The sequence below is a fragment of the Pongo pygmaeus genome, chromosome 9 (genome assembly GCF_028885625.2).
Source record: "Pongo pygmaeus isolate AG05252 chromosome 9, NHGRI_mPonPyg2-v2.0_pri, whole genome shotgun sequence".
Classification (NCBI taxonomy): Eukaryota; Metazoa; Chordata; class Mammalia; order Primates; family Hominidae; genus Pongo; species Pongo pygmaeus.
The window spans coordinates 68,957,648-68,970,345 of NC_072382.2; the positions used below are offsets into that span (position 1 = coordinate 68,957,648).

The 12,698-nt window shown below is 40.7% G+C and overlaps 1 protein-coding gene across 1 annotated transcript in view; it reads right to left on the reverse strand.

Moving 5' to 3' along the window:
- The window catches only part of SYT9 (synaptotagmin 9), a 221,516-nt gene that overhangs the window by 154,520 nt on the left and 54,298 nt on the right, over nucleotides 1-12,698 (reverse strand). Inside the window, exon 3 of the mRNA XM_054438157.2 lies at nucleotides 5,034-5,580. Within this exon, the coding sequence (XP_054294132.1) occupies nucleotides 5,034-5,580 (547 nt within the window). The remainder of the gene's footprint in view (nucleotides 1-5,033; nucleotides 5,581-12,698) is intronic.

Below are 12,698 nucleotides of genomic sequence, written 5' to 3' on the forward strand. Positions count from 1 at the left end.
GGGAGGTTAAGGTGAGCTGAGATCACGCCATCGTACTCCAGCCTAGGCAACAAGAGTGAAACTCCATTAAAAAAAAAAAAAAAATATATATATATATATATAGCTAAAATCATACTCTATGGAAATTTAAAGACATGCTATTAAAATAAGAAACAAGTCAAAGATATCTACTATCATAATGATTATTTAGCACTGTACTGGAAATCCTAGTCTGTGCATTAAATAACAACAAAAAATAATAAAAGGTATACAGATTAGAAAGAAACAAAGAAAACTATCATAATTCACAGATGACTGATTATCTACAAAGAAAATCCAGGAGAATCTACAATCAAATTATAAGAATTAATGAGTTCTAGGCCGGGCACAGTGGCTCATGCCTGTAATCCCAGCACTTTGGGAAGCCAAGGCCGGCAGATCTCCTGAGGTTAGGAGTTTGAGACCAGCCTGGCCAACACGGTGAAACCCCGTCTCCACTAAAAATACAAAAATTAGCCAGACATGGTAGTGGGTGCCTGTAATTCCAGCTACTCAGGAGGCTGAGGCAGGAGAATCACTTGAACCCTGGAGGCAGAGGTTGCAGTGAGCCTCGATTGTGCCATTGCACTCCAGCCTGGGTGACAAGAGCAAAATGCCATAAAAAAAAAAAAGGCATGAATGAGTTCTACAAGACTGCCAAATAGAAGATATATTAATATAAAGAATTTTAACTATACACTAGCAATAGTTATAAAATGAAATTTTAGAAAAGATACCATTTAAAAGAACAAAAAGTAATGTACCTAGCAATAAATCTAACAAGAGACATGCAAGATCTTAATGTAGAAAATTATAGGCTTTGAATAAAAAACTTTAAAGAAGAAATAAGTAAAAGAATAAGTAAATGGAGACATATACTATGGTCATGTGTAGAAAGACTCAATATCACAAAAGATATAAAATTTTCATAAATTAATCAATAGACTTCATACAAATCCAAATACCAGAAAGGGTGTTTAACTTGGCAATGTGATTCTAAAATATGTGAGAAAAGTCAAGTACCAGCCAAGGTTGAACTAAAAAAGAGGTAGGCTGGATGATTTGCCCTTCCAGATATTCAGGCTTATCATAGAACAATAGTAATTTGCAAATTGTGCTATTCATAGAGATAGTTAAACATCCCAGTGGACAGAAAAGAGAATTCAGAAACAGGTTCTGCATATACAGAAATCTATATAGGAGAGAGCATACAGTGCATATTATTGGGAAAATATGCCAGAAAATTTTTTACCCATATAGAAAAATAAATATGGATATGTTATGGACTGAATGGTTTTGTCCCTCCCAACTTATATATTGAAACCCTAATCCCCACTGTGATTGTGACAGTATTTGGAAACGAAGCTTTTGGGAGGTAATCAGGTTTACATGAGGTCATGAGGGTGGAGCCCCCATTGTAGGATTAGTATCCTTATAAGAAGAGGAAGAAAGACTAGAACCAGAGCTCTCTCCCTCTCTCTGTCACATGAGGGCACAGCGAGAAGGTGAGCCAGGAAGAGAGCCTCACCAGGAATGGAATCTGCTGAACCTTGGTCTTGGATATCCCAGGCTCCAGAACTCTAAGAAATAAATATCTATTGTTTAAGTTGCCCAGTTTATGGTATTTTGTTATGGCAGCCCAAGTTGACTGATACATGATGCCTATATAACACTATGTAAACATTTCCATTCTAGATGGATTAAAATCATAATTGAGGAAGACAAAACCTTAACACTTCTAATAGAAAGCATAGGAGAAATATCTTTCCTGACATAGGGTAAGGAAGTACTTCTTAAGTAGGACACAAATGTGCTAATTTACAATGGAAAATACTGATACATTTTATTACACTAAACATAACCTCTATTTATCAAAGACACCATAAAGTGAATACAAAGACAGCCATAAACTGAGAGATGATGTTTGTAAAACACATAACCAACAAGGGATTTGCATCCCAACTGCTTAAAAAGCCTATGTGAATCAACAAGGAAAGGAAAACAAAAGAATAAGTGCTGAACAAGAATTTTCACAAGAAAACATGAATGACCAATAAACATATCAAAAGATGGTCAAATCAGACAACTGAAGAAATGCCAATAATATATCATTTTGCATACATGCACACACATACATTAATCAGTGTGGCAATTGCAAGAGTTGGAGAGAAAGTGGAACACTAGGGATCATTACATTTCAACAGTGGAAGGATCAATTTGTGATACATGAAAACGACTGAAAAATACTTTGTCATTATCTAGAAAAGCTGGACACATGTATACCTTACCTCTATCAGGGATATACTCTAGAGAAATTATTGCATATGTGAACCAAAAGATGTGTACAAAAATCTCTGCAATGTTATTCAGAATCACAGAAAAACTAACATCCTGAATGTCATCAATACAAGAATGCAAATTTGTCATATATTAATATTAATACAATGGAGTATTATATAGCAATGAAGATACATAAGCCACAGCTGCTCTGCTTATTTCTATTATTAAACGCCATAATCAATGTTGACCGAAGAAAAAAAGCTAGTCAAAGAAGAGCTATAAAAGGCCAAAATAGACAAAACCCAAACCCATATTGTCATATATATATGCATATATATTTTTATATGATGATATAAGTAAAATTAAAGATAGTGGTTTTCTCTTGGCAGGACTGGACTGAGAGGGAATGTAATAGAGGACAATTCAAGGGTCAATAGAAGTACTGGTAATGTTCTATTCAACTAAATGGTGGGTTCAGGCCTGTTCATTTAATTTTTCCTTCATTAATCCATATTATTACATTTACTATATTATATACATTCTATATTATAAAAAGAGAACCATGGCAAATCTCAGCTCTTTATGTTCAGTCTCTGTACAAAAAAAAAACCCACAACCCCAAATAACATTTTTTAAAATGGAATTTAAAAATATGGCAGACTATGAAATAGCCTGTAATTCCATTGACAGGACCTACCCTCTCCCATGGCCATCCAAAGGCTTAGATCAATGCTCAGAAGATTTATTGTTTGCCTGAGGAAACAACCGAGAAATCTGAAGCCTGTATCTTTATTGGTTTTCCTCCTTGATAAATAATTTCACATTCTCCTTAACCCTATGGAAATCCAGGATTTTCCAACAATGGAAAAGAAACTCTTACTCCCAAGAGAATGCTGAAATGGCAGTGATCTCAGGGCCAGAAGGTCTCTATCACCTGCCACTCCATATTCTTGTTCCACAGGAACCTGTCCTAGGAGTTGTTCCCACCAGGGATCATCAGCCTTATCCAGATTTGTATCAGCCACTGCACAGCCAATGTTGCTCTCACCACAAAGTCTCTAAAGGCAACTCTCAGCAAGATCCTTATTGAACTTTCTAATAACCTCTCCAGCTACTTTATGGAATCCATTTGTCAAAAAATATAAATTGATGTCTCATTAGATGGTGTGACCAACACCTCCCTACCATACCTGAGATGAGACATAAGTTCAAGGCACCTCACTGCAGCTGGCAGTGTCTCAGCTCCCACAACCAGGGAGACTTAGTAAATACCCCAGTGGGGGGTGATGCCTGAGCCATTCGTATCTTTGTATAAGCAGCCTTCCCATTTTGTTTCTTTAAACCTTCTCATGTTGCTTCCTGATTTTGTCCATTGGGATTTGGGAGACAATCCTTGCTCTCCCCAGCATCCATTGTTGGGTTTATGTGTATTATTATCTTTTAAGATAAAGAGAACTATTCCTTCTCCAGTATCCCAAATCACCTTGGTTTCATCAACTGCTATTCTCTGCACCTTATCCAGCTCCAACTCCTTTCTTTCTTTCCTCATCATTATGATAAAGGCCAGCAGGCTCCCATGCTACATTTTGTTTATTTGGATAGCAGCACAAAGTTGGCACTGGAACCCTGTGGCATGTGGAGAGAAGGTGTCCCACAGGGCAAACAAAGCATGGGTGAGTCCCTAGTTCATAAAAGTGGCTGAGGATAAGAAGGTACTGGTGTAGGTATTTGGTCATTAGACACAGATTAGTCTTTCACTAAATAGGCTCCAGACTCAAGCTGAATCAGTGTCTGAGCTGAATAAGGACGGTGGTGCTTGGTCCATTTGGATGCCATGGCAGAGAAAAAGAGCTATGCTGGCCTCAGAATAGCTCATATCCAGGAAGAGGAGCTAACAAAGTTATCTCAGGGAATTTGGACAGGTGAAAGAAACAAGTGGCTTTAAAATATCAGAGTTACCTAAGAATGTTCAATTTTCCTTTCTATTTCTGGAATGCCAACACACCTCTGCAGGATAATGAAAAGGATATAAATGGAGTAGAAATATCACCTCTGAAATCTTATGTTTAAAATGTAGACATAGATGTATGGTACCACTACATAGCACGTTTGACTTCTCTCCTGAGCCCTAAATTGGATGTGACTGTCGATAGATTAGTTTTGCCATTATCTATAGTTTCTTTTCAGACTTCCCTCCTTGTAACTTGGATTTTGTGAGTTTTACATTTAAAAATGTGTTGCCAACTCTTCTCAACCACTCCCACTTGTAGGGTTGAAGTTGAGGATCCAATCATGGGAAATGCTCTTGAGCCAACCTCAGAAGACAGGTAAGTATCTACTGCTGTCAGAGTCAGGTAGTGGTCTCTTAGCTGCAGACTACGGTTAATAGAATGCCAGGTTCCATTCAGCACAAACAATCTGAAAAAGCTCTAAAGAAAATGTGGTACGGAGGACAGATAACACCTGCTGTCTCTTAGGGACTAGCTAAGAATCTGAAAGTAGAAAAGAGAAAATGTTATTCTTTAATATTGTTTTCATGGAATAATGCTTGGAAACTTCAAAATCAATATTGTTAAAACCCTGTTTCTGAAAAGGTACAAGGAGGTTCTGAAATAATTGCTACATGTACATTGACAGGAATTTTACACTTTGTCCTCAAGATAATGTGTAAGTAATCTGTTTCCTTGCTAACCAAGATGCCCCCCACCACCAAAATGAAGAAATGCTGGACTCACATTGGTGACATATTCGATATCCTTCCAAAGGATGCACTCCCTGGGGAAATCAGCCAAGTCTAGGAAGTGATCCACCACCACTTGGCCGATTAAGTCATGACGAGAGAACCTGTCAAAGTCGTACACAGAGAAGTGAAGCTTCCGTGCTTCAAGGTCATTGTAGGGAACCGGAAATAAAAACACTTCATCAAACACAGGGTTCAGGGTCTTTCTGTGAACTTTAGTCTGGTGTTTTGTTTTCCGATCAGGAAGCAAATAGATCTTGACATAAGGATCTGAAGTCCCAGAAAAGTCCTTGGCGGGCAAATTGACAGCTTTGTGAATCTTCACTATGAGCTGCTCTAAGTCACAGTCATATTTTAAAATGAAGTTCAGTTTCCCACAAGCCTTGCTGTTACTCCGTCTCCCATCATCATTATCCAATGACCTCTGCTTATATAACTCTGGTTTAATTCTACCAATTCCAGTCAACTGTTCCTGTTTTTGAAGCTGCTGGATATTGAAGTCCGGGTTTGACAAGTTGAGTTGTCTTCGGATAGAATTATGCCTTGAATGAAGAGCAACACAGAACAAAGTTATAACCTTATTAGCTATGGGTCTCTCAGAAACTTTTGCCTGGGATGTAGGTAGACTGTTATGTTTTGTTAGGAGCTTAGATCTGTGGGCTTTTTTTTTTTCTTGTGGCCTAAATTCAAAATGCTCATCAGTGTGAGTAAGCTGCTCCCTAAGGCTTGAAGCTCAAAACTGAGGCTTGGTATCAGGAAATGAACCTAGTAACATGTGACCTCAGAGCTTTAAAGGTTTAATATAGCTTCTAAACTGTCTAATATGCCATTAAAGAAGCTTATTCGTCTGGTGGAACGTAAAGATTTGTACAAACCGCTTTAAAAATAAAATTATTCAACTTTATATATAATATCATTCTGAAATTGAAATAGCCAAGTGTTGCCTTAAGAAGAATGAATCTTTCTCTAAATTACACAGAATTTCTTGCCACTGACTTATAGCTTTATAAGGATATAAATTCTTACTGGTTCAAATCAAATCATTTCATCACAAGAACACAGCTTTTGATCATGCGAAAATGTATGTGACTAGGATGTGTCTGCATGTAGTGGATTGTGGTGGCTCTGACAGGTAGAAGTGACAGAATTGGAATTGTGCTTTTGCTGTACACATGGGCGATTAGTGATCAAGAGGACAGGTTTTATTTCAGAAATAAACACTAATGGCACAAAAATTAAAGATGAGCTACCATAAATGCATGTAGGGATTCAACTGGAGATGGCTGGATACTGATACTTGCAAACTAAATATTTGCTACTGTAGTATACTCTTCTTCACCCTGTAAGTGTATTGGTTTGGGTTAGAAGTTTCCCTAAAATTCTCTTTAAAGCCTGTCTAATCTGTGTGTATCTTCCCAAGTTGAGAGAAGTAGTTATCACATACAAGGTTGTTTTTAAGGTTACTTTTGTTGTTTTTAGCTCAGAGTTTAGAGTCATTATATTGTATTGTATGCATTCGCTCAACAACCTTAATTAAAATAGCCTCTTTACTAGAAGGTGAAAGAGAACAGCTGGGATGTCTCTTAGGGATTGGTAAACAGTTGGAGAGGCAGAGTAAACATTTGAATTTGCCCTTCTCTTCCTTCTTCAGACAATGAAATAAAGATGTAAAAATGGAATTAAGGGACCCCCAGACATGTTTGAAAGTATTCGCCCTTGTCACCACAGATATTGCTATGCTGAGCATTCCTCTTTATCCTAAAATAGCCTCCTAATCACTAATCACCCACATGGTATGACAACAGTACTGTCACAGAGCTGTCACTTGTACCTGTCACATCTAACACAGTCCATAGCAAGGAGACATAGCCCAGTCACGTACATTCCCACATGTACAAAATCTTTGTGATCTGAAAGTTGCTGATGGGAGATTTTAATCTCTTATAGAGAAATCCACAATCTTAAGGTTTCTCTGTATTTTATGATTTGGGTGGGCGGGGGAGGGAAGGCAGGAGTTGCTGTTAAGCATCTAAAACTGGCTTTCTGCGCTAGTGCAGCCAGGTCATTCCCTTGTCCAGAAGTGGAACCAATGTAGTGCTAGAATAGAGCTTGAGTCTCACTTTACTGGACTCTGTGGGCAGAAAGGACTGGGAGGCAGCAGAAAGTAACCTGCCATATGCAGAGGTCAGAATAGGCTGGTGCCAGCCCTATTTCCCTCTGCTATTGATTTTGCTTTACAAAAGAAACCTTTTTTCTTCAAAAAAGGTCCATAATTGGGTCCTGCATCAGTTCCCACCCTTCTGGGTACTGTCTAGTAAGCGGTGCTGTTTACATGATAAAAGTGCATCCTCAATATCCACTGGATGCTCCTTCTCCAGATGAGTCTGTGGTGGACCAACAATTCTGTGTCTAAACAATCCAGTCCCAGACAATAATCTCATGTCAGCCCTAGGCTCTGTCACTCTGCTGCTCCACAGATGGTTGCTTGGCAGACTGTGCATTACAATTTACCTTTGAATTATCTTAGTACTGGCATTAGATTCATCACAGCAACATTTTGTCTTCACCCTTGTCTGTAGGACTAAATCTACCATAGTGGTTTTGTTTTTGTTTGTTTGTTTGTTTTTTAGTTTTTTAGATGAAGTCTCACTGTTGTCGACTGGGGCTGAAGTGCAATGGCACGATCTCGGCTCACTGTAACCTCCGCCTCCCGGGTTGAAGCAATTATCCTACCTCAGCCTCCCGAGTAGCTGGGATTACAGGCATGCGCCACCACACCTGGCTAATTTTGTATTTTTAGTAGAGACAGGGTTTCTCCATGTTGGTCAGGCTGATCTCCAACTCCCAACCTCACGTGATCCACCCACCTCAGCCTCCCAAAGTGCTGGGATTACAGGCGTGAGCCACTGTGCCCAGCCACCATAGTTTTAATTTTAATTTAAAATACATGGATTTGGCTACTTAGTAGTGTGACATATTCTGTTCTACATGTACATTTTCTTAGACATGAAATCTGAAGATAAATTGTCCCACATGCTCAGCTTTTCCTAACCAAAGTGGATTGCCAGCAGGGAGGTGGGGGTTGTTGGTGTAGTTCAAATACTGAAAAAAGATCCCATTCCCTGAGAACCCAATTGCACAGGAATCCCTCCAAAAATTCCCAATACAGCTGACCTCTTAAAAACCAATCACAGGCCAGGTGCAGTGGCTCATGCCTGTAATCCCAGCACTTTGGGAGGCCGAGGTGGGCGGATCACGAGGTCAGGAGATCGAGACCATCCTGGCTAACACAGTGAAACCCCGTCTCTGCTAAAAATACAAAAAAGTAGCCAGGCATGGTGGTGGGCACCTGTAGTCCCAGCTACTTGATAGGCTGAGGTAGGAGAATGTCATGAACCCGGGAGCCGGAGCTTGCAGTGAGCAGAGATTGTGCCACTGCACTCCAGCCTGGGCGACAGGGTGAGACTCCGTCTCAAAAAAAAAAAAAAAAAAAAAAAATCACAGTTATGGGCTAGGCACAATGGCTCACACCTGTAATCCCAGCATTTTGGGAGGCCAAGGTGGGTGGATCACTTGAGGTCAAGAGTTTGAGACCAGCCTGGCCAACATGGTAAAACCCTGTCTCTACTAAAGATACAAAAATTAGCCAGGCATAGTGGCACACACCTGTAGTCCCAGCTACTTGGGAGGCTGAGGCAGGAGAATCGCTTAAACCCAGGTGCCAGAGGTTGCAGTGAGTGGAGATCGCGCCACTACACTCCAGTCTAGGTAACAGAGAAAGACTCCATCTCAAAAAAACTCAAAAACCAAAAACCAAACAAGCAAACAAAAAACCAGTCACAGATATGAATACTATTATCTACTCAAACATTTTACATGATAATTTCATTCCCAACACTTTCCCCTCCATTCAGAATCACACTTACTCTTGGGAAATCAGTTGACTCTAACTGTAAGGTAGTGGCTTAAAGCAGATAGCAAAGACTGTAACTGGGCATGACAGGTTCTCACTCCTGGGGCTCCCTTTCAATCTCTTTCAATTTCCATTCAGAAGAGAGTTAGAGTTTACTGGAGTTCGGGGAGAGGCACGGTAGAATAGAGAAGCTTAGAACAGCCAGAGAACCAGGGTAACTCATAACCTCCCTGTATAACCTCTGGAGGTCTGGGGGCTGAAAATAAGAAAGTGGAGCAGGGAGACTGCCCCAGGGGTGTAAAGGAGAAGAGGGGGTGGAGGAAATGGAAAATCAATATTCTATAGTTCTCACGGGCTACTCAAACAGAGGTGGGAAGAAAACACAAGCCCAAAGCAAGAGGGAGGAAAGATACGGAATATAGAACCATTACCTGAGCTTGCCCCATCCCAGGTGAGGTGGCTCTAAATGGTCAATGGAGGTGGTTTTGAGTGCAGTAAATGCGAGGCTCCCAGGGCAAGGGTCTAGAATTTCAAAGCCACTGACTGACAAGGACAATGACATTGAGGGAATGTAGGAATGTGGCAAAGAGAGATCTGTGTCTGAAGCAGACAGTCCTCTGAGTAGGTCTGGGGAGTCCTGTATTTTGGTGTTCTCAGGACTTAATGTGCACAATGAACGAAAAAAAAAGTGGACCCCAAGGACAGTGGGTTACAAGGAAAGTTGAGAGATGATCTCCTCTACTAATAAGACACACCCTAATGCTGTCGTAGAGAAGCTGGCTGCTGGGGTTGGAACTCTCAACTTCCTCCACCTCCCATTCTCTCTCTGGGCAGGCAAAAGCTATTTTCCTCTCATGGAAGAAACAACAAAGAGAAAATAAAGATTAGACTTGGCTACCTCAGACCTAAGTTGGAAGAATAGCAGTTGAACCTGTGGAAAGCTTCAGTTCAAAGATAATTAACAAAATGTGCAAAGTAGATTTCCCAAAACAAACTCAAAAACATACTTTCATGTCTGGAGAAACCTGAGTCTTGTGCTGAGTTGCAGCCATAGGTCAGGAAAGGTCAGAATCCCAGAGGTACAGGGTTTTCTCCTCCTTTCCTTTCCTCAGATGTGAATTAACTAGTCCCAGCTCTAGGTTAGTCCCTAAACTATCACCCAAAAAGCCAACTATGTTGATCAGATCTTAAGAGACAGGACGTAACGGCAATTCAACAAATTTGAATTTGCAAAGCAGTGTCAAATGGGGTGGAAGGTGCAGAGAGGCAAAATGTAGTCACTATCTTGAAAGAAATGGCTGTCCAGGCGGGTGATGAGATGGTTCCCCCACCAGAAGATGAGAGGGAGAAAGGCCTCTGGCTGAGGAAATTTTTATGAAGGAGATGATACTTGAGCTGGGCTTGCCTACTTAACTTAGCCTCATTCTTAGCCACCTCCAAGCTGATGCTGTAGACTTCAATATGGACATTAAATCCATTTGCATCTTGGTCCCACCTCTCTAGCAGAATGGGACTTTCAGTTCTTCTGCCCCAGCAGCTTTTTCCAGAGTCCCTCACATACACCCACTGCATCTTTGAGTCCAGGCTGTGTACAAGCCAGCACTCATATCCCCAACACCCCTTCCATCGCGGGCTTTCATGTGCAGCCATGAACAAGTGCACCCTAATATATGTTCCTTCACTGCAGTGGCCCACCTCAGAGGTGAAACCTGACCTGTCGTTTCCCTGGTTCTCGGACACCAGTGTCTACAAGGCTTAAGGATCCAAGGAGAAAAAAGAGAGAAGCAAATTGTGGTTTCAGAAATGTTACTGGTTTCTTTCCCATGTTCAAGTCAAGGCAGGGAATTATGGAAATGGTGGAGACAGGATGTTTTTCTTCTTCAAAACTCCCCTGGTCATAAAGAAGAGAGAGTTGGGTTTTCCTGAACCACAGGCAGACACAGAAGAAGGGGAAATCCTGGATAGGGACAGACACAGTTAGTAGACTACAAGGGCAGGAGGAAGTGAAAATCTGAGGCTTTCTTGGCCTGAAGATTCAAGGGTTTCCAGCATGAGTGCGATAATGAAGAGACAGGCATCAGGCCCTGGGGCCAGTGGAGGTATGTTGTCAAGGGTAGGTGGATACGCTGAGGCAAGACCTGCTTCCTCCCACTCCCTCCAAAGTTAAACAGATTTGAAACCTTGAATACTTTATCCTCCATAACTAAGATGAGCCTTTGTTCACCAAAACTTTCTCTACAGTAGCTCACGTCTTATGTCTCTTTTCATTCCCATTGATCCTAGCTAAGTTCAGGCCCTCAGACAGGCCCCTGTATACATCCAATCTTCACCACTGTCCCATGCATCTTATACATTCTTTCCAGATTAATCTTCTATAGAACTAATTGAGCACTTCAGTGTGTATAATTGGTGCTCTTGCTGTGGGTCTTTTGTGGGCAGGGTTATATATTTTTTCTCTCTTTATTGCCACCACCTAATATTGAATTTTGCACATAGCAAATGCTTGATATCTGTGTCTAGAGTAAATACAGAAATGCTATGGATATAATAGTTTCGGATAATTTAATCCCAGTAGAGAAAACACTCATTTACATATCATTTCAGGGTCTCATGGAAGCTGAGATAGGTCTAGGCAACTTCCACTTTTGAAGCAGTTAGCTTATTTAAATCTGAAGAAATAACTATGATTCAAAAATTATGTTTTAGATGTTTACATTGAACCAATGTTCTCATCACACAAAAATATAACTTAATAGAAATGTGCTACTCATAGTATAATTACAACATTTAATTTTTGTGTACTATTTACTTGAGTTGTGGCCAGTCATGGGACCTAAATTTAGAATGTGATGGTTATCTTCCTCTTTCAATTCTGCAGCATATTTCTGTAACTCTATGGATTGCTTAATTCAGAGATAAGGTCAAAAACCTAATGTGGGGCTCTTAGTGAATGTGAGACCTAGGACAAATGGCCTTCCGCCAGCCTCACACCATTATTACACGCTCTGCTCAGTTTATACTTCTGGCCCTTTGTCATTCTTGTCAGAAGAGCATGAGAAAAGTGGCCTGATATTGACCAACGTATTCTGTCAGTCACTTCATGGAAAAAAGTCCTCCGTGTGCCAGGTGGGGCTAGGGGCTGGATAGACAGGAAGAAACAAAACAGATGTGGTCTCTGAGCTCACAGAACTCAGTCTAGAGGGGAGTACAAGCAATAAAGAATCACTTAAAATAATTTAATCCTGTGAAGGCATGCAAACAAGGCAATGCGAGGGAGAATTAAAGTTGGAAGGAGTCGGGGACAGAACTCAGACTTCAGATGGAGTGGCCGGGGAGATCTTTCTGAGAAGGTGATGTTTCAGCTAGGGCGAAGGGAAGTAAAGAACCCAAGAAGGACAAAAAAAAAAAAAAAAAGGAAAAGCATTCCTGGCTGAGGGAACAACGTGTGAAGACCTCAAGGCAGGAAGGCCTTGGGATGCTGAAGGAACTAAGAGAGAGGCTAGTGCAGCTACAGTACAACAAGCTTCTTCCAGGCAGTCTCCTATTGAGTTCATATTAAAAGTGTCCCCTAGGGTTCTGCAACATGGTGGCCCTGGCCATAAGGTGAGGCTGTTGGAAGCAGACTGTGGCAGTATTAAAATGCAGGGCCTTAATAGACCTGATAAGGGGTTTGCGGTGTGGTAATTGAAATTTTTGAAAAACTGAAGTGTTACATAAGACCTTTGAGAAGGCTTGAAAAAAATAGGA